Source organism: Periophthalmus magnuspinnatus, chromosome 4, assembly GCF_009829125.3.
Source record: "Periophthalmus magnuspinnatus isolate fPerMag1 chromosome 4, fPerMag1.2.pri, whole genome shotgun sequence".
Taxonomy (NCBI): domain Eukaryota; kingdom Metazoa; phylum Chordata; class Actinopteri; order Gobiiformes; family Gobiidae; genus Periophthalmus; species Periophthalmus magnuspinnatus.
In genome coordinates this window covers 18,951,825-18,974,031 of record NC_047129.1, presented here as the reverse complement: position 1 = coordinate 18,974,031, position 22,207 = coordinate 18,951,825, and the positions used below count along the sequence as shown (strand labels likewise).

At 41.5% G+C, this 22,207-nt stretch overlaps 1 protein-coding gene across 1 annotated transcript in view; it reads left to right on the top strand.

The window, feature by feature from the left end:
• Positions 1 to 1,466: 1,466 nt before the first annotated feature.
• tie1 (tyrosine kinase with immunoglobulin-like and EGF-like domains 1) overlaps positions 1,467 to 22,207 on the top strand; it is a 31,101-nt gene continuing 10,360 nt past the window's right edge. Inside the window, exons 1-17 of the mRNA XM_033965094.2 lie at positions 1,467 to 1,805; positions 4,599 to 4,892; positions 6,806 to 6,916; positions 6,994 to 7,149; positions 8,449 to 8,580; positions 8,700 to 8,840; positions 8,923 to 9,051; positions 9,817 to 9,962; positions 10,913 to 11,057; positions 12,445 to 12,603; positions 14,296 to 14,436; positions 15,277 to 15,579; positions 16,835 to 17,125; positions 18,678 to 18,871; positions 19,553 to 19,699; positions 19,778 to 19,841; positions 20,941 to 21,051. Coding sequence (XP_033820985.2) covers positions 1,751 to 1,805; positions 4,599 to 4,892; positions 6,806 to 6,916; positions 6,994 to 7,149; positions 8,449 to 8,580; positions 8,700 to 8,840; positions 8,923 to 9,051; positions 9,817 to 9,962; positions 10,913 to 11,057; positions 12,445 to 12,603; positions 14,296 to 14,436; positions 15,277 to 15,579; positions 16,835 to 17,125; positions 18,678 to 18,871; positions 19,553 to 19,699; positions 19,778 to 19,841; positions 20,941 to 21,051 — 2,719 coding nt within the window. The 5' untranslated portion in view covers positions 1,467 to 1,750. The remainder of the gene's footprint in view (positions 1,806 to 4,598; positions 4,893 to 6,805; positions 6,917 to 6,993; positions 7,150 to 8,448; positions 8,581 to 8,699; positions 8,841 to 8,922; positions 9,052 to 9,816; positions 9,963 to 10,912; positions 11,058 to 12,444; positions 12,604 to 14,295; positions 14,437 to 15,276; positions 15,580 to 16,834; positions 17,126 to 18,677; positions 18,872 to 19,552; positions 19,700 to 19,777; positions 19,842 to 20,940; positions 21,052 to 22,207) is intronic.

Genomic DNA, 22,207 nt, shown 5'->3' with positions numbered 1-22,207 from the left:
TTCTGAAAAGGAAAACAGGAAATCTTCAACAATAAGGAGCTGAACCAAGTCCAAGTGTACTGTGTTTCCACAGTGACATGAAGCCTCAGTTCTGCTCTGAGTGACCATTAAAGACTTATAAAAGATTATGAGACAGATAATGGAGCACGTATAAAGATTATGAGCGCAGACACAACACGCAGCCTGTCCATCATTTCCTGAGCTGCAGTGGTCAGTGATTGGATCCCACTCACAAGAACAAACTGTTGGCTTTGGCAACACATGACATGCTCTGGTCAAACAGCGGGCTACCGTCAAAACAATGGAACACACGAAGACTCGATGCTCAGAGCTGTCGGTTTCTGTTTTGTTGCATGAAGAACAGACGCAGAGGCATGGACATCATTCTGTAGATTTTTATTGTCGGTTACAGCAATAGAGTTGGATTAAAGGCAGCGTCCAGCAAAATTCAAAGCAGAGTCAAGTGTGTAGTGTCTGAAGTAGAGTCTAGTAGAGTCTTGTGCAGAGTCTAGTAGAATATTGTGCAAAGTCTAGTGGAATATTGTGCAGAGTCTTGTAGAGTCTTGTGAAGAGTCTTGTGCAGAGTCTAGTAGAGTCTTGTGCAGAGTCTAGTAGAATATTGTGCAGAGTCTAGTAGAGTCTTGTGCAAAGTCTATTGGAATATTGTGCAGAGTCTAGTAGAGTCTTGTGCAGAGTCTAGTAGAATATTGTGCAGTCTTGTAGAGGCTTGTGAAGAGTCTTGTGCAGTCTTGTGCAGAGTCTAGTAGAATATTGTGCAGTCTAGTAGTCTTGTGAAGAATCTTGTGCAGAGTCTTGTGCAGAGTCTAGTAGAATATTGTGCAGTCTAGTAGTCTTGTGAAGAATCTTGTGCAGAGTCATGTGCAGAGTATCGTGCAGAGTCTAGTAAGGTCTGATGCAAAGTCTTGTGTGGAATCTAGTAGACTCTTGTGCAGCGTCTTGTGCAGAGTCTATTAGAGTGGGGGTTAAACATTCTATAGACAAGAAATTTAAAGCAAAGTCGAACAAGCTGAGTGTTTTATAACCCTCCCAGAGTGGGGGGTCACACATTACTGAGATGAGAGGGGGGCTACAGATGACCACAGATAACCAAAATGACCTGAACATAGCAGTTATCCTCCCTTGTGTGATATATGGCCTCTGCTGCATGGGAAACAAAACATTTTGCACCTTTATAAGAAAGTAAGTATTACATTTGTGTATTGTCCACAGAGTTATAAGCTGTCATTCAAATATAACCAACATAAAACACAAAAATAACAATGATTTACCACCTCATCATCATGGCGTGGGCAGTTTATTTCAACGCGCTGCAGTGTAATTATCAAATACTGTCTCTGCATCTGATTTGGCGTGTGTTGAGGAGATGGCGCTGATGGGCAGAGTTGAAGCGCGTAAAATCCATAAGGAGGTGTGCAGCGCGCGCAGTCTGCTCAACTGACGCGCTTCCTTCCTTTCCCACCCAGATAGAGCCAGTCTTTACCTTTAGTCTTTACCCTAAAGGCTCTGGAGAACAGCCATCACCGGGACATCTTTGGATCTTTGGACTTTTCACGGGACAAACTTCTCTCTTTGAAAACGGATTTTGGAAAAGTGGCGCGTCATGATCCAAACGGCGCGTCAGTAGCCCCGTGGCGCTGCGTCTCCGCTCTGGATGCTCTCTCCGCTTTGATTAACGCTCAGTCTGGATTATCAGCGCTCTATCAGTTTAGAGACAAAGCCAAAGTGGATAATGGGGCGCGTGATGCTGTGGTGCCTGGGTTTGCTGTGCGTCGTGGAGTGGACAGGTAAAAAATCACGTTGGCGCAACACGTTTTGCTTTATGTATTTATTTCTAAGCAGACCTATTTTCTTTATGGTTTTTCCAAAGTATTTACCTAAAGTTAGCGCTCTGTGCAGCGTAAATGCGCACTGTTTCATGCAGACTCGTATAGATGTGGTGTTTTCATGTTAAAGTCCCTGACCTCCAGTTTGGCTCCGTGCGCCCTCAGGGAACAGGAGCTCATCCGCGCTTCCTGCCATTGTCCCGCGGACCAGAGGCTGAATAACAGGACAGGGGGGTGCCGCTTCACTCACGATACTAGTTTTGTAGTACTCAGCTGTTTCTATGTTCTGAGATAGAGCTGGAAGGATCAGCTCGTGCTGAAGGCGTCTGAGCAACATGTGCGCCAAATATCTGATGAAAAACGATTTGCTTTCCCAGATTCATGTCAAAAAATGGAGCTAAAACATGACTCAAGGACAGGTCTGATTGCGTTTACGCGGCGTGGCAGGGGTCCAGTCCACCTGCACAGAATACCAGTTTATGTCTGTATTAAATAGGCCAAGTTCAGTGTCAGCTTTGAAGCAGCAGCCTGTTCAAAGTCCTGATATTTTTGCCAAATACAGCAGATGTCCAGCACTAAACACCTGTTCAGGCTGGATTTTTTTCTTTTACATATGTTTTTTTTTCTTTTATAACAGTGTGGAATTACAGTAAAACTGAAGTACACAAGTTTTATTGCAGCTTGTATTTGCAGTAGTACTTGTCATGGTAAAATACACGTTGCAGTATTGTGGTGGGAGTTCTGAATGTAATGCTGCACAGTATGGCATTACATTTCTAAGCTCTGTCTTGCATTTATTCAATTACATGTGTTTTTATTACTACAGCTATAAACATGGATTCACCTCTCCACAGATCTGACCTGTAATTTGTCCAGTGAGGTTCATCTGATCTTCTGTTAATTTATTTGAATAGATTCTGTTTTCAGACTAATGTTTAGTTTGTTTTCATCCCTGACACTTTTGACTGCTCACTAGCGCCTCAGAGTGGTCACATGATGTACCGTGATTGGTCAGCTGATTAAAACTGGTTTTGGCAGTGTGGTCCTACTGGTGGAGGCAAGAAGACAGAGCCATCTGCAGTTACAGGACTTAAACCGGGACGAGGGGCCTTTTTACTCTCACACACCTGGGATACTGTCCTGAAGAAGTCGGACTGCAGATGGCGCTGTCGTCGTGCCTCCACTGGTAGGAAGACAGCACCAAAACCTGTTTAAATCAGCTGACCGGACCCGTCACAGTAACATCACATGACCACTCTGAGGCGCTAGTGAGCAGTCCAAACTGTCAGGGATGAAAACAAAACTTTGGTCTGAAAAAATGACCTGTAACTTGAGCAGTTTGGATTACTTGATTGTCTCCATGGGGATAGATAAGTTTAAGGCCATACTGTGGAGCACTTCAGGTAAACCAATCACATCTGTATTGAGAGAAGCGAGTGCCTTCCACCAGAAAAGTTCCATAGTGCACTTTAACCTGCAGTTAGTCACATTTGAACAGTCGGGGATCAGCTCGGGTCTACAGCCAGCTCTGTGTCTGTGGAAGCTTGTGGTCTGGAGCAGAGTTTAAAGTTTGAAAGAAGAAATTTGGCTGTTTTAGTGTTTAAAGGCCTTGATCAAATATCTGTATGGTTTGTTTCTACATAATTTAGTATATTATACACGACCAGTCAAAGTTTGGACACGCTTTTCTCTACCATTTTCTACATTTCATATAAAGACATCAGATATATGTAAGATGTATGGAATTATGCAAAGAGAAAAAGGTTAAATAAGTGAACTATATATATTTTATCTTCAAATCCTCAGAGTCTCCTCTCTTTGTTTTGTGCAGCTCAAACCCTTGTTCTTCCCTCAATGAGCTTCATCATGAAGTCCCTGAAATGGGTTTCACTTACAGCTGGGCCACATCAGGGTCAAGATAAACCAAAGTGGAACCAGGGTTCAAAAGAAAGGGTAAAGGGTATTTTTAAGAATCTAAAACCTAAAACAAGTTTGGAGTTATTTTGAGTTTATTTTTGTTAGCTTCCTTCCACATGTGTCATTCATAGTTTTGATGCTTCAGTGAGAATCTCCAGGGTAAATAATTCTGGAAATAAAGAAGAAACAGAAATGAAAACATGTCCAAATTTTGGCTGGTCATGTATAAGACAAAAATAAAAACTGACTCGAAAATTGTGATGGATTAATATGAACAAAGAGATTCAGTTCAGTTCAAGTGTATTTTTCTACATTTACGACAAGGTGACGGCTCTTCCCGCCTGCACTGCTGGTTTAGCAGGGAGCAGATGCTTAGCAATGCTGTCAATCCAAACTGTTGCTAAAGCTAGCAGGAGTGAGCTCGGGGAAAGAAGGCACCTGATTTATCTATTATTAATGTGGATATCTTGATTTACAGACACAATAGTGAAATTTAAAAAAGCAGGATCATGTAGAGCGGGTTAATATGAAGATTTAAGACCAAAATGACGAGTCTGACAGCAGCAGTTACAGAGAGAGGGGACACAGTTTTTCAATAGAAAGTGAATTGGAGCCAGAGTTGATGGCGTTGAAAGCACGCCCATGATCACTTCCAATTTGGAACGCAGCAGCTAGCAGGTTAGCTATGTCCATTTATATATACAGTCTATGCATAAAAGTCAACAAAAAAGTAATATACAGATATGAATTGTTTTGTGGGTTTGTGGTAATCTCGCCGAGCTCTATTTCATCTTTACATATTTTTGTTCATCATCCTCACACCTTCCTCTCCCACAGGTGCCGTCCTCGACCTGACCATGACCTCCACCGCGGAGGCTTCGAGCATCACTCACTTCTCCATGTCATGCATCAACGGCGAGCGCGGCCAGGGCCACAGCGGCTTGGACATTCACCGGGACAACAACATCTTCAAATTCCCCAACCAGAAGTTCATCGTGGTGAGGCCGAGGCACAAGGAGGTGATGGCACACGACTTTAAGGAGCTGGAGAACATCGGCATCTTCTACTGTGTCTCCACTCCGCAGGGGGCGCAGCAGGAGAAAGTGACCATGATCAACAACTTCAACCGGGGTTAGTGCTGCCAATTACCATTCTAGATCAATTTTATTATTTTTTTTATTACTTTCTACATGTTATAAATGCACAGAAGATATGAAATATATGAAGTAAGATGGAGGGAATTATATAGTAAAGAAAAAAAGTTAAATAACTCGGCAGTCAATTCCAGCTGCCACAGATGAATGCTGTCGTTGTGTCCTTGGGCAAGACACTTAACTTAACGCTTAACCCAGTGTCTGTGTACACTGGTGTATGAATGTGTGTGAATGGGTGAGTTGGAAGTTGGAGTTTGATGTTGGAAAAGCTCTGTACTTTGAGGATTTGAATATGAAAAAAATATTTAGTAGAATTATTTAATTTTTTTTTTTTCTTCACTACATAATTCCATATATTTTACTTTGTATTTATTTTATGTCTTCTGCAATTATATAAAATGTAGAAAGTAGCAAAAAAAAATTTAAAAAAATGAATGAGATTGTATGTCCAAGGATTTGACTGGTCATGTAAAAACTTGCAAAACTGTCAGGAGTGAGGGCGGTGAACAGTTTAAGTTTTAAAACATAACTCTGTGATGATGAAGAGAAGAAGATGGAGTAGCTTAAGAGGCTGATTGTTCTGCTGCTGCGGTACAGGTGGCGTTACAGAGTCATTTCTTTTGTTGATCAGTTATTTATGTATAACCTGGCTTTGAGGGAGAAACTCACCGCACCAGGTGGTGACGTGGACGGGTACACTGGTGCGTCTGCCCTGCCCACAGCTGGACTCCACTCAGCAGCTGTGTAAGGTCAGGTCTATGGAGCCGGCACACCTCTGTGTCATCACACTGGCCCTGACGTTATGCAGTTCCTTGGGGTGAAAACAGTTTTACGAGGCTGACATCGATTAAAGACATGTCCTCCCAATTAGAGATGCACCAATATGATTCCGGTGTCAGATATTGGATATCGAACATTTTGGTGGACCAGATATTGACTTTAAGATATCGGTTCAGTCGATATCCCATTTTGGTTTATAAACTGGTGAAATAAGGCAATTTATGGAACAATGTTGGCCTAAAATGTGTCATAATATTACACTTCTATTTTTATAAAGCTTAAAGTTTAAAGGAAATAACTCATATTTTCAGTTTCTGCTCTGGTATCGGCTCATCTGGTATCGGCACACACTCAAATTGATATTGGTATTTGGACAGAAAAGGCTGGATCGGTGCATCTCTACCAGTAATCGACTAAAACGGGAGTGTGGCAAAAGCTCAAAACCTTCACATACCTCAGGCTTGTATAGTGCAGTACAGTTGTGTTGGTGACTACAGAAGGCTGTGGTGAGACTTTGGTGTGCAGCGCTTCTGTGTTTTTTCTGTGTTTTCTGTGTTTTTGGACAGCTTAAATCCCATCTGGAAATAAATTTATCTGCAGGTACTAATAAAGAAACCTTGAACCTTGAGATTTGGGTGGAGGAAAAGGTGTAGGCTGTAATGTGTGGATCATGACAGACGCTGAGTGTGGGAAGGAAAGGAAAGGAAAGGCTGTCTTCCTGGTTGAAACTGCCCGTTTTTATTGCACTATTAGGAATATGTTTCAGCCACAGTGAAAGTCAGTGAAAGAGTGTGGCCTGTTCCAGATTTAATTTTCTGTGAAGTGTGTTGAAATCTCATTTATACAAGAATTATATTACTATAAGTCACACTTTTTCCATAGTTTGGCTGTAGGTGCGACTTATACTCAGATGCAATTTATACGTGAAATATATGTTTTTTCTTCTTCTTCGCATTTTTTGGCTGGTGCGACTTATACTTCGGAAAATGCGGTCAATGTGGACAAACTTGAGCCTGAAGATGATGTGTTTTTCGTTCAGTCTTGAGCCATATGCTGAGTTTGTTTCGCTGAGTTCATTTTGCCAAAGTTCCTTCTCTTTGCTTATCACAGCCAGTTTTCTTCCCGCTCAACTCACCTTGACGATAAACAAAGGGGAAACGGCCAACATAAGCATGCAGCTGCTCAGCCCCCAGAAGAGAGACGTAACATGGAAGTACAACGGTGAGTGGCATTACATTTAAGCTTTGAAACTACCCAAATATGTCTCATCTTACTGTTCTTTTTCAATCTGGATTCAGGAAATTACTATTACATGACTCACTCCAATGAGGTGGTGAATAGCACTGCTGTCCTCACTGTGGAAAATGCCACTTTTGCCAACCAGGGGATCTACAGTGCCAGCTTTGTGGGGGACAGCCCTGTGAACGGGGCATGGATGAGGCTGATTGTTAGAGGTTAGTCACTTCTGCATGTTAAATATCATACGCACTCACTTATATACTCAATATCAGTGTTTAAAGATGCACTATGTAACTTTCTAATTTGGGGTCCGCCATTTGCTCGTCTTGCCATTCCACAGTTTGGTGCTATACCAAATTGTTTTGCATTTATTACACTACTGGTGTTTTAAAGAGCAAAGAATATGACATGTAAGCGTGTATTCTTACTGTGAACTTGTTTCCGTGGAGATGATGTTGCTTTGAATGTTGCACAGTATGGCATTACAGTGGTCCCTTGTTTATCGCGGGGGTTACGTTCTACAAATAACCCGCAATAGGTGAAATCCGCAAAGTAGTCAGCTTTATTTTTTTTACAATTATTATATATGTTTAAGGCTGTTTATTGCACTTCATACGCTGTAAAAAAGCTAAATTGCACTAAATAAATCCGTGAAACAGTGAGGCAGCGAAAGGTGAACCACGTTATAGTGAGGGACAACTGTATACCTATTTGTTTTGCATTTATTACATTGCTGGAGTTATAATGACAAAAGAATACGACATGTAAACATGTTTTCTTACTGTGAACAGGCTCACACAGACTGATATTTGTCACTCTGAGTTGAGTTCTACATATTATCAGTCTGGGACGGCTCTAAAAACAATCAGAAATCAAGGAACGCCATGATGATTATTTGTGATTGGTCGAAGCGTCACAACAGCATAAGAAGATAAAAAATCTAACTTTTATTACATCTAGGTGAGAGAAAATTACAGACGTTGTCCCTCTTCACAAATGCAAATATTGATTCTAAAATAGGCTGTTCATCGATTGGCGTCACCATGTTTGTTTTGATTTACTTCGCGCTTCGGCCAAGTGTAACCCGGGTGAAAAATGTGGATTCCCCGTTCTGTCTCTCTCTCCCCTAACTGTGTCCCTCACGAGTCTGGAATTGCGTCCAATCAGGGCCCCATATTATTCGGCAGCAACACACTCTCAGTAGGTGTGGGGCTCGTTACACAAGCTTCAGTGCTGCTCTGTGATTGGTCGCCAACCAACCACCTGCTGGACCCTGTCACACCAGCGGGTTGCGCACCAACATGGGTTCTCATGAATATCGCAAGAATCCATCATGACGTGTAAGATTAGGTCACCTCTGAACTATAACTTCAGAGTTAGAGATAGATACGTTTAATCCCATATCGTGAAACATTCTTAGCAAAGCAATAACATCTCAATGGAGACAAGTAGTAGGCTGACCCTCTGAGAGAAAAGTTCCACAGTGCAGCTTTAACACAGTACATTTCTTTCAGATTGTCCCAAAGACAAGTGGGGCACATACTGTGACCAGCAGTGCCCCGAGTGTCTGAACGGGGGAGTGTGCCACGACGCTGATGGAGGCTGCATCTGCCCTCCAGGATTCATGGGGATGCATTGTGAAACAGGTTTGTTTTTCATTCCTGTTTTGAGTCATATCTCAGTCTGACGTTTGTGGCATTTGGAAGCGTGACTCGTACATCATGGAGACTAACATGTGTGAGTTTTTCTTTGTGATCGATCCCAGCCTGCAGAGAAGGAATGTTTGGACAAAACTGCCAAGAGTCCTGCAGATCTGACCACAGCTGTAAAGGCCTGCGCTTCTGCCTGCCCGACCCCTACGGCTGCTCCTGTGCCAGCGGATGGTTCGGGCAGCACTGTGAGCACGGTAAGGCTGCAATCACTCTGATCTGTCACCAATGTAGAAGAAACGGAACCGCAATATAAACCAAATGTGCTGTGTTTGTTAGCCTGCCACAGTGACATGTATGGGCCCGACTGTAAGCTGCACTGCAGGTGTCAGAACGGAGGCGTCTGTCATCGATTCGGCGGATGCCAGTGTCCATTAGGCTGGAGGGGGGAGCACTGTGACAAATCTGGTGGGTATCTTCATGAAAACAATGTCCATGGAGACGTTATTGGTTTGCCAGGAATGTTCCACAGTATGGCATATGGCAAGCAGACCTATTATGCATATTTTCAGAGATTTTAACCATGTTCTAGTCGTTTCTTCTCATTGAGCCTCTGAAGTTGTATTTGAAGTGATTCAAGTTGGAGTAATCTTTAATCTATCTACCCCGTTTAACCTCCACCGATACACGCCCATTGAGACGTACACACTTCCTTCTCCAGTTTTATTTTCTTAATCGGTGATACTCGTAGGATTCGGGAGCGTCGCGTAGTCATTTTGGTACAAATGAAAAAAAAAGGGCTGCTCGCTAGTGTGATGTGCAGCTATTCATAGGGGGCGCCGACAGCATGCGCCACCCCCATGGACAGATGTGATGACGTTTATGGCAACGTCAGCTCCCATTGGACACCGCAGTTTTCTAACGCTGAAGTCAGCGTATTTTTTTCTTTTATTAAGTCGTTTTAGAAGAATATTGTGATTTAAAATGTGTAAATTATAACATAATGATTATCCACAGGTGTCAGAGATTAAAACTATAGAGACACAAGTACATTTTAAACTGTTTTGCCTCCATGTTTAACTTTCGTCTGAGTTGTAGGAGCGAAGACATTTGGCTGCTCATCCACTTCACTCCTGCAACGTTTTGTCCCGTTGACAGACTTGAAATTTTCTTTTACGATGGATTATACCTGAACGACTGGGGGATTACACAACTTCTGCCTTCTCTTTTTAGACCGAGTTCCACAAATCTTGGGCTTAAATACTAATTTGGAGTGGAATCTGAACTCCAGTCCGAAGGTGAGCTGCACGGCCACAGGGAACCCACTGCCCATCCACGACAGCTTTGAGCTACGGAAACTGGACAGTACACTGATCAAGGTATGAAGCCCATGAGACTGCTCACTGTACCTCTAGAAGTCCTTTATACCACAAAAGTTTAACTAGATTCAAAACAGTTCCAAAGAGTTTCAAAGCCTCACTGGCCTCTCCAAACGAGCCTTAACACAGCTGCAGTACATCCAGAACGCTGCTGCTCGGGTCCTGACTAGAACCAGGAAGTACTTCACACATGTGTCCTGTGCTCAGGTCTCTGGCTCCTGTGGCTCAGAGAATAAACTTTAAAGCAGCTTGTGAGAAGGTCTCTCCATGGACCAGCACCAAAGAACATCTCCCACATGTTAGAGCCACATGAACATCTCACACTCTGAGGACTTCAGGGACCCGTCTCCTGATGGAGTCCTGTTTTAGTCCTGGTTTAGTCCCGGTCTCCTGCTGGTCCAAGAGTCAGGTCTAAATATGTTGAATCAGTGTTTGAGTTTTGTGCAGTTAAAACCTGGAACAGTCTTCCTAAAGATGTGAGACAGGCCTCTACTTTGACAATTAAGTTTAAATCCAGGCTCAAACGGTTCTGTTTAGCTGTGCATATGATTGAAAGGGTTTTATTCTGACTCTTCTCTTTTAATGTTCATATTATGATGATTATTTATGCATTTTTATTTGTTGTATTGTGATTTTAATGTCTTTCTTGCTCTGAGCTGTGCTGTACAAATAAACTTGCCTTGTGTTCCATTCCTTTAAAACTTGACTTCTACATTAATGAAGCTAAGAGGAAGTCCTAAGGAGGAATGGCCTGAGTAGATAAGACCTTATCAGTCTACAGGGAGCACGTTCTTCTAAGTGGGATACTCACTTTCTTTTGTTCGTCTTTGGTGTGCTATTTCCTTGCTAATTTGACAAATCTGTTACTCTTAATGCTCTCCCACAAACAGAACACAAACATTACACTATGCTAAGTCAATGTAAATGTATTTTTGTTATGTTTTTTTCAGGCCAATCACACCATTCAGGACTCAAAGAAAAGCACCGCCTGGTTTGAGATCCCTCGTGTTAAAGCAGACCAGGCCGGACAATGGGAGTGCAGAGTGTCCACTATCGGAGGTCATGACTCCCGCAAGTTCAACCTCACCATCAAAGGTATGTGTTCAAATCATAGACTGTATATGGAAATGGACATAGCTAACCTGCTAGCCACCGTGTTCCAAGTAAAAAATTATCATGGGAGAACTAACTCTGTCGACTCTGGCTCTGGTCTTAAAATGTTCGTATTAACTCGCTCTACATGATCCTGGGGTTTTTATTTCGCTATTGTGTCTGTAAATCAAGATATGAACATTAATAACAGACAAATCCTGTTCCTTCTTTCCCTGAGGTTGCTCCTGCTAGCGTCGGCAACAGGTTTGATTAACAGTGTTGCTAAGCATCTGCTCCCGGCTAAACCAGCAGTGTGGCCAGGAAGGGGCGTTACCTTCAACAGCCTCACTCCTGATTGGCTCTTTGGTTGCTACGATACTCGCGGTTGGAATTCCAAATAATGAACTCGGCACCAAATTCTCCGCTATAACTGCTCTAGCCTCGATGAGCTTCAATTGACTGGAGCTGAACGCTGTGGCTGAACTTCTTTATACAGCCTGTGGTACAAATACTAAAATGTAATGTTTTTATATTGTTCATATTTGCTATTTTATGTTGGTTGATTAAAATGAGACAGGCAAAACCTATTCTTTAATTTATTTATGTATATATAATTTTATCTTCTTGTTAAACCTACACAGAGATTATGCAAAATAGATTTTTTTAAGAGCTTTCTTTGATGAGGGAACAATAACGTTATTCCCTCATCAAAAACATGCCTGAGGATGTCATCAATGCGTATTTGAATGATTTAGCGATCTCCATAAATATACAAAAACATGATACAAAACAATACACTGCAACTTCACAAACCTGGTGTGATGTGCAGTAGTTTCATTAGTGGGATGCAGCTAATTGTGTTGTGATAGCGCTCTGAAGGGGGAGTGACAGTACGGAGAGCAGAAAGTAAAACTTATTAAACATGTTTATACGCTGTTTTGGGTGAATATAGCATTTTCAAAACAACAAATGGAAACATGGAGATCTAAATATGTTATGTGTTACAGTAAATACACCATAGAAGTAAAGTACTCCTCTTTACAGATGTTGTGTTATTTGTCTGAATCAACTTGCACTGATTGAACTGAACTCCACCTTGTGATGTCATGTGGTAACACAGGAAGCACTTCAGTGTGTTTTTTAAACTCCGCACACTTTGCAATTTCTATTGAACTAAAGGTAAAAGGAGCTGTTAACTTGAAAACTACTACTTCATGACATCACAAGGTGGAACAGAGCATTTTGAGCTTTGGAGATGTCGACAGATTAATAATAAAGTGTGTGAATGAAACAAAAGACAACTCCAGGTCTGTTTTTGAGGAGGAAACACCATTAGAACATGACTTAATGCTCACAAGAGTCAATTTTGTGTCCATTTTGTGCTCCACAGAGCCCCCGGTGGCTATAACCGCTCCCAAGCTGCTGAAGAGGTGGAGTAAGCAGCTGTTGGTGATGCCTGTGGACTCATACAGAGGAGACGGTCCCATTGTGTCCATCAGACTTCTGTACAAACCAGTGGAGAACGGAGACTCCTGGTCCTCGATTATTGGTAAGAAACACGAGGAAGAGCAAATGAAATGCGGAGACAAAATATATGAGTGTAGCACAGTGTTTTCACGTCTGAGTCCTGGTTTAGTCCTGGTTTAGTTATGGTTTAGTCCTGGTTCAGTCCTGGTATAGTCCTGGTTTGGTCCCGGCCTCCTGCTGGCCCCAGAGTCAGGACTAAACATGGGGAATCACAGTTTTAATTTTATGCAGCTAAAATGTGGAACAGATGAACTCAAAACTCAAAGCGATTCTGTTTACATGCACAATGTGTACACAGAGTAATTCAAAGTGTTTTACAGAATAAGAAAGACATTAAAATCACAATACAACAAATCAAAACATAAATAATCATCATCGAATGAACATTAAAGGAGAAAAGTGCAGAATAAAACCCTTTCAGTCGTATGCACAGCTGAACAGAACCGTTTGGAGCCTGGATTTAAACATTGTCAAAGTAGAGGCCTGTCTCACATCTTCAGGAAGACTGTTCCAGGTTTTAACTGCATAAAACTCTGATTCAGCATGTTTAGACCTGACTCTGGGACCAGCAGGAGGCCGGGACTAAACCAGGACTAAACCAGGACTAAACCAGGACTAAACCAGGACTAAACCAGGACTAAACCAGGACTAAACCAGGACTACATCAGAAGGAGGGCCCCTGAAGTCCTCAGAGTGTGAGATGGTTCATGTGGCTCTAACATGTAGTAGATGTTCTTTGGTGCTGGTCCATGGAGAGACTTGTCACAAGCAGAGCTGCTTTAAAGTTTATTCTCTAAGCCACAGGAGCCAGTGTTTATTCATGTTTTTATTTGTTTGTTTTGTGATTTTAATATTTCTTTCTTATTCTGTAAAGCAGTTTGAAATACTTAAATTACTGCGTTCAAATTGTGCTTTTTTTTGAGAGAGAGGGCGGAGACAGGTGGTGTTGCCGGGATAGACTTGTATAAATGGGCTTCTGGGTAAATCGAGGTGTGGTTTGTTGGAGATATTAACTCCACTCAAACATTGTGAGACGTTCTGAGATTATATCAAACTGGATTTAATTGAAGAGAACCAATACAGCAAATGTTCCAATCATATATGTGCATCTTTACTAAATACTCATACATTTCTACTGTATGTCCTACAGATGAGTGTAAGTAAGTAGTTATTAAAATAGTCATATTTAAGAGTATGGGGTAACATTTCATCAAATACTGTAATTACTGTGTGTGAACAGTCACCAGTCAGATTATGTTACTGTGTGTGTTTCTAGTTTGCTGTTTATATTTGTTGAAACAATGTGCAGGGAATGTTAGAAATGGTATTCCTTGTATAATATAAAGCAGAAGTTTGAGTTCCTGAGTTTGAAACTGTCCAAGAAGCAACCAGCTCCATAAATCAGGCCAGAACCACAAACATCCAGGCACGAGAGTCTTATTCATACCAGGCTTCAGCTGCAGATTTTCATTTAAAGAGCCCCTATTACAGTATTTTAATGTTGTTTCCTCGTCACAAACAGACCTGGAGTTGTGTTTTGTTTAATTCACATGTTTAACACACAAACCCTGCAGGTTTAGGCTTCAGGAAACACTCACAAGAGTCATTTAGTGTAATATAGGACCTTGAATAATGTTTTCACTGCCGTTCCTCAGTACCAGTTAAGATGGTTCATATTAACATTATAATATGTGTATGTATTGTCTGTGTGCAGTGTACAGTGACAAAGAGCCGATTAACCTGATGAACCTGAAGCCCACCACGCCGTACCGCATCCGTGTGCAGCTGAGCCGGCCTGGAGAGGGAGGGGAGGGGGCTCTGGGGCCGGAAGCCATCATGGACACCGACTGTCCCGGTAAACACACGAGATACTGTACACAGCCACTACATACTTAACCAGTGTCGGACTGAAGGTCAAAGTGGTCGAGAATTATTACTGTTGGGGAAAAGGGCGACTTTATTTAGGCAGTCGTTTGCAGTGGCGGAAGGTAACGAAGTAAAAGTAGTAACTGTACTTTACTTAAGTACATTTTACAGTGGATACTTTTACTTTTGCTTCAGTACATTTTAGAGCAGATTCTGTACTTTCTACTCCATTACATTCTAGAACAGGACTGAAAAGTAAAAAGTACTTTTCATATGATTTGAGGGGTTATTTTTCAGAAGAAAAATTAACAAACTGATTCGTATTGATACTGTGACCAAAATATGTCTCATTTTAATCAATACAATACTACATTAACACTTTAACAAATGAGCAACACTTGTGTGAAATGCTTTTACTTTTTATTCTTAAAGTACATTTTTAAACGTGTATTTAAATAATTTTACTTTGTCAGAGTTGTCAAAAGTATCGAAAATGAGGTACTGATCAATATTAAAAATTATATTAGAACTAGCGTATGACTACGACCACATGATGACAAAGAAAGTACTAGTATTTTGTGTGAAAAAAACATAGACTGTATATATAAATGGACATAGCTGATCATGGGCGTGGTTCCGGCTCCATCAACTCCAAGCCTCTCTACATGATCCTGGGGTTTTTATTACATCTAATTTTGTCCATAAATAAACTTATGAACATTGATAACAGACAAATCAGGCAGCTTCTTTCCCCGGGGTCACTCCTGCTAGCGTTAGCAACAGGTTTGATTGACATTGTTGCTAAGCCCCGTTGCCTTTGTTGTTATAGAGCCTACAGTTCAGCCGGAGATTGACACCAGCTCAGTGGAGGGTCGTAACGTCACCGTGCACTGGCGTCTCCCTGGCAACACCGGCATCACCGCGGCGACGGCCAGCGGTTTCTTAGTGCAGCTGTTTGGCCCCCCGCCCTATAGCGACAAACTGCAGGAGGAGACCACTGTGCTCAACGTGCTCTCCACCAAGTTCTACAGCCTTCGCTACCAGCAGGACTACAGCGTGGTGGTCCGCCTCATCAACTGCAGCAGCCAGGGTCCCCCCTCCAAGCCATACCACTTCCGTCTCTTCAGCCAGGGTAAATATAATCAAATATGGTAAATACAAACAGTTATGTTTAGCTTAGACGTAAGGATTAAACATGGAGATGCAGCAGAGGCGCAGAGGAGCGGTGTTTTTCTGTCGCCTGCGTTCAAACTGTGTAACGCACCGGTCTGAGTTGTTCGATCCGCGTATACCATGGTCCCACAAACTGAAAATAGTTCCCTTGTAAATTAGAGACGTGTTAGCTGTCTGTTTGGGGTCAAAGCATTAGTTCGTTACTACTAATAATCAGACAATTTTATGTCAAACTGTATCTCCCGTAAATGGAGTGGATTTTTAAAATGAGATGTGGAAATTATCTCTCTGTTAACAGCTCAAGCTAATGTAAACGGCTAATGCTAGCAAATTTACACAGAAACGGTTTATTTAAGAGTGTTTTATTCATAATCAGGATCAACAGAGAGATAAACCAGCGCTTCTATCTGCTTTATTCAGTCGTGTTGTGTCCAGTTAAACACCTGTCTCTGTTCACTGTTGCTTTCCATTGTATATTGGCCACTGTAGTGACAACTAATACCCTCTACTTTTCAAGGTGCATTGTGGGAAATTTTGAGTGCACTATTTATTCACCAACTGGACATTCAGGCACCACTAAAAATGGAGTGGCCTCTAAACAGTGCCCCCTGTCGAGAGTAGTTTGGACATTCGGACATAGCCTCAGTCTCACATAGTTTAATTTCATTTGCCAATCCTTCCCACAGATATTTTAATGCTGGTATGAAAACCACCAAGTAAAATTGTCTAATTAGAGCATGAAAGAACATATATACCATATCTTCCGGACTATACGTTGCTCCGGAGTATAAGTCGTACCACCCAAAAAATGTATAATAATGAAGAAAAAACATATATGAGTCGCACTGGACTATAAGTCTAATTTTTTGGGGAAATTTATTTTACACAATCCGAGACCAAGAACAGACATTTTATCTTTAAAGGCAAATTATAATCATAATAAAATAGAGAACAACAGGCTGAATAGCGGTACAGCGGTTCTCACTGTGACAATAACCAAGACGTGATATTATATATTTGAATAATTTCACATATAAGTCGCATCTGAGTATAAGTCACACCCCCGGACAAACTGTGAAAAAAAAAGTGACACTTATAGTCTGAAAAATGCAGTACATAGAACTACAACACATTAAAGTAACCAATTATTACCGTATTAATGTTTAACCCACACCTTTTGCATAACTGATAGTCATATTTCCATTTGTGCCCAGGTCCATCATCTCCGCGAAATGTCCAAGCTCAGCCCTTGTCTGTGTCGGCGGTGCAGGTGAAGTGGCAACCCCCCGAGGACCCAAATGGAGGCATTATCAAGTACGTGATTGAGTACCAGCCGGTGGGCCAGGGGAGTCCGCACCCATGGGTGGACACAGACGACGGGAACAAGACCACCAAAGACGTGACGGCGCTGAACGGGAGCACGCTTTACCAGTTCAGAGTCAGAGCTTTCTCCAAAGTCCCGGGAGAGTGGAGCAAGTTCGTCCAAGCCATGACTCAAGGAGATGGTAAGAAGAAGAGGAAGTGCTGCCGGTGTGTCAATTGGCAAGACACGTCACTCACAGTGTTTGTAGTAACGTTAGCGCTTTGGTAAGGTTGTGATGTTGTGATTTGGGAGGTCAGAGTCAGATTTGACGTTGCACCTGCTAGCGTTAGTAAAAGTTTTGATTGACAGCGTTGCTAAGTGCCCGTTCCCTGCTCAACCAGCGGTGCGGGCGTGAGGGGCGTTACCTTCAACAATGTCACTCTGGATTGGCTCTTTGGTTGCTATGATACTCGTAGTCAGAATTACAAATATGGAAATCGACTCCAAATTAGCCACTACTACTGCTAGCCTCGATGACTGGATCCAAGATGCACCCATCTCATTAAATGTTCGTTATGTAACTGTTGTCCTGGAGTGTCCTCCACCTGCCTGTCTCCCTGGAGATGTTACTGCTTCACCTGGAATGTTCCACAGCATATCTCCATGGAGACAGGTCAGATCTGTGAGAAGGCTAAGTCTCTCGCAGTAAGAATGTACGTTTCTCCTATTTTTATGCAATACTGTGGGACATTCAAGGCAAACTCTTAGCATCTCTATGGAGGCTGGCATCTGGGGGACTCTCTAAAAGATTTGCATTTTATCCGGGTGTGGGACTTAACGTTCTATTGCCACCATGGCGACCCACTAACCTATTCGCCAGAGTTGCCATGCCTAAGAAACACACTTTTTGACAAGATAAAATGAATTCTGAGCTAAAATTATTACAAAACACATCCACTTTTTTGCAGAGGCGACATTTTCCCTCAAACACAGTTCTACCAAACAACAGGCTTGCTAATGTCTATTTTTGAAAATATATTAAAGTTAAAGTTAGGGTTAGGATCAGGGTTAATTTTATGTTTGGCTTAGATTGTAAATAAATACAAGTCTTAGTTAACTGTATTTAACGGATCACTGTAAATGCGTCTGAATATTTGCTCAAATCACATCTGCGGATTATGAAATAAACTCTATCTGTGGAAAACACAGCACGCAGCAGTCAGTTAGCTTTGATTGACATGGAATGCTAAGCCCCGCCCCTGGATGAAATGCCGAGAATTTAGGGAGTCCAGATGGCAGATGGAACGCCCTCCACTTGAAGAGTTACACAGTCCTGATAGTGTTGTGCTTTTATTCTGCCAATAACTATTACCAGTCCATCGCCCGTATAATGTCCTGATCTATAATGTAGTGTTTTAGATTAACAAGCAACTTTCTTTCTTTCCATTTTCCAATCATCGTTCCAAACTGTTCAAGCAACTTTTCTTTCCATGTTAGATTTTGGAGATATAATACACATGCAGACTTCAGAGAGTGTGGTAATCTCATTGGGCCTCTCCCTGTATAAATAAAGATTAAGTCACATATGTTTGTCTGTCTTGGATTAAATAAATTAATAAAAAAGAAAAAAAAGACACAGTTTCAACAAAATAAATATGTTTCCTTACAAAAAAATACATAAAAGTAAACAAATAAATAAATAAACAGTTAAAATCAAATGACTTCTTCCTCATTCTCTCTTTCTGTTTCCAAAGGCCTGGAGAGCCTGACTCCGACCACCCAGGGCGTAGCGGGGAAGCCTCTGGGGGATAAGTACCAGCTCCTTGTGGCCATCGTGGGGTCAGTGACGGTGACGTTTGTGACCATCTTGCTGGTGCTGCTGGCTCTGTTCTTCATCCGCAAAACTCTGCTCAATCGACGACGCACTTTCACCTACCAGTCTGGATCTGTAAGTCCACAACATGTGTGTTAACATAACATATTTGAACATTGATATATGGCAATAGATAAGACAACACTGAATCTACTTCAAGGGCCAATATTACACAAAACTGACTCTTGTGAGATTCAATCCATGTTCTAATGTTGTTTCCTCCTCAAAAACAGAGCTGGAGTTGTGTTTTGTTTCATTCACACATGTTTGAGTAACACTTTACTATTAGTCTGTCTACATTTCTAAAGCTCAAAAATGCTCTGTTCCACCTGGTGATGTCATGAAGTGGTAGTTTTCAACTTAACAGCTCATTTTACCTTTAGTTCAGTAGAGATTGGCAATTCCAAGTTTTAAATGATCCAAATTATTCTAGTGAAGGTGTATGGAGTTTAAAAACACAGTGGAGCACTTCCTGTATTCCCACATGATGACATCACAAGGTGGAACAGAGTCTGTCTGTTTCCTAAATATGCAGAGTTTGTGTGTTGTGAACAGAGTGAATGAAACAAAACACAACTCCAGGTCTGTTTGTGACGAGGAAACAACATTAGATCGCATCGTATCAAAAAACCTAAAAACTGTTCCCAGTGCAAAGAAAAAGTGATGAGGGAACAGCATTATAACATGGTATAAAGCTCCAAAAAAAAGTACATTTTGCATAATACTGCCTCTTTAATGTGACTATTGTGTCTGTAGGGCGAGGAAACGATTCTTCAGTTCAACTCTGGAACCCTCACCCTCACTCGAAGACCCAAGCCCACCCCAGAACCCCTGACATACCCCATCCTAGAGTGGGAGGATATAAAGTTTGAAGACGTCATTGGAGAAGGGAACTTTGGACAGGTTCATACTTGGTTTGAAATACATTTTTATCATGTTTATTCCAGATGTAGTAACTAATAATAAGGATTTGTAAACCAGGTCATCAAAGCCATGATCAAGAAAGACGGGAGCAAGATGAGCGCCGCCATAAAGATGCTGAAAGGTAAAAGTCAGATCTATTAACACTACAGAAGCTACAAAAAGCAGCAGTTCAGAACAATATAAACTTCTAGATGATCTTTCAAACAAGAATGTAAAGGGATTATTCAAGTTTATGGAAAGCTAAACTATGACCCATGTGAAATCAGTGGGTTCATATCTTGAGTTACTGACACAATAGCGAAAGTAAAAACTCCAGGATCACGTAAAGCGGGTTAATACAAACATTTTAAGACCAAAATGTCGGATATTTTTTTGCACTGCCCTATTCTCTGAATGCCCTTTTTGGACACAGTAAAAACAGAAATAGATATGGCTGTATGTGGCACATGTAACAAATGATTTTAAATCCCACTAAAATACATTTTGTTATTATTTTTTACAAAAGTGAAAAGTTCATTTGTGAACTTAAAAATACATTTGTGTGCCTCACTATGGATTTTAAAATATCGACATCGGCAAATATTGGTTATCGGCCACAGCGGCTGGTCAGATATCAGATATCAGTAATGATTAAAAAAAAGAATACATAAATAATAATAATCCATTTTGGCCCATCACACTTCGCAGCACCACCAGGTCCAAATTGGGGCTTCTCTGGGTCTGAAATTGGATGACACTATTTCTACTGCTTCTAGTTTCTAAACAAAGAGAAACTCAAAGAGGATGAAAATGTCGATTCAATTAAAAACTGATATGCAGATATTTAAACTACCACCAGGGGGCTTATACCACCAAAGATGTTGGAGATGTACTTTGGTGCTGGTCCCTGGAGAGACTTGTTCACAAGCAGAGCTGCTTTAAAGTTTATTCTCTGAGCCACAGGAGCCAGAGACCTGAGCACAGGACACATGTACTTCCTGTTTCTAGTCAGGACCCGAGCAGCAGTTTTTTGGATGTACCGCAGCTGTTTTAACGCTCGTTTGAGAGCCCAGTGAGAAAAATATAGATTTATTCATGTATGTAAATCTTATCCATCCCTTAGAGACTTAGAACGTGCTGTTTCTTGGCAGGTCAAATCTTTTCATTTCCAAAGATCTGGACGGCTGTTGTTGCTGTAGCTCTCCTTTAATGATTTGGTTTGTGCTGATGTTTCTCCTCAGAGTACGCCACAGAGAACGACCACAGAGACTTTGCCGGCGAGCTGGAGGTGCTGTGTAAACTGGGACAACATCCCAACATCATCAACCTGATCGGAGCCTGTGAGAACAGAGGTGAGGGACCAGCGACACCTAGTGGACTTTGGCAGCAGTTGGTCATTGTTGTATAAATGTTGGCGTAGGCTGTTCACACATTTGGCCCTGGTTTGATCAGGGTTTAGTTCTGATGTAGACCCCTAACCTCAAAAACAGACCTGGGTTTGTGTTTTGTTTTATTATTAGTCTGTCTACATCTCCAAAGCTCAAAATGGTCTGTTCACCTTGTGATGTCATGAAGTGGTAGTTTTCAACAGCTTCAACAGCACCTTTTACATTTTTTTTAGTAGAGATTGACAATTCCATGGCTGAAATTATCCAAATGATTTTAGTGAAGGTGTGTGGAGTTTAAAAACACAGTGAAGCACTTCCTGTTTTACCACATGATGACATCACAAGGTGGAACAGAGTGATTTCAGTTTGAGAGAAGAACTCAAATCTAAATATGCAGGGTTTGTTTGTGTGTTAAAAGTGTGTGAATGAAACAAAACACGACTCCAGGTCTGTTTGTGATGGGTTTTCATGTTTTTCTCATTATCACTTGGTTTGGTGGTATAGTTTGTGTGGTAAATATTTAGTTTTACGCCTTCACGTGGCAGTTCGTGGAAAAAAAGTTGAGTGTCATGCATAGAAATATAATTAGTGGTGTGATAGCATGCGATGCTAATGCTATCGTCCACTTCGCAAGTCCGGGAAGATTTTGGAACACCGGATCCAGTATTTTTTCCTATACCCGTTAGCATTAGCAAATCGCAAAGATCGTAAATTATTAACACATTTACGTGAGAGCAAAGCCTCTTTAAAAGTCACTGTTGAGTGTGTAAACCTTTTGATGTCTTATTTTAGATCATAATTATCATGTAAAAGTGGCATTTGAGCTAACGGCTAACATGTTTTCAGCTGAAATCTCTGAGCTTGTGAGCGTCTGGTGAACATCTGGTGACTTTAAAACGTCCTGTTTTACATGTGACCGTGAGGAGAACAGTTAAAAGACATAAATATAATGAAATAAACATGTTCTATACTTTAATATGGGGATTAGCGTCGCCATTCATTTGTCTGTGAGGCAGCGTTTGATTTGACGTAACTCTGGGAGCATCGGTGCCAAGGGATCGAGTTGTAGCGACTGGACGAGAGAGAGAATTCTGCGTCTATGAATGTCTCGTGTCTAGGC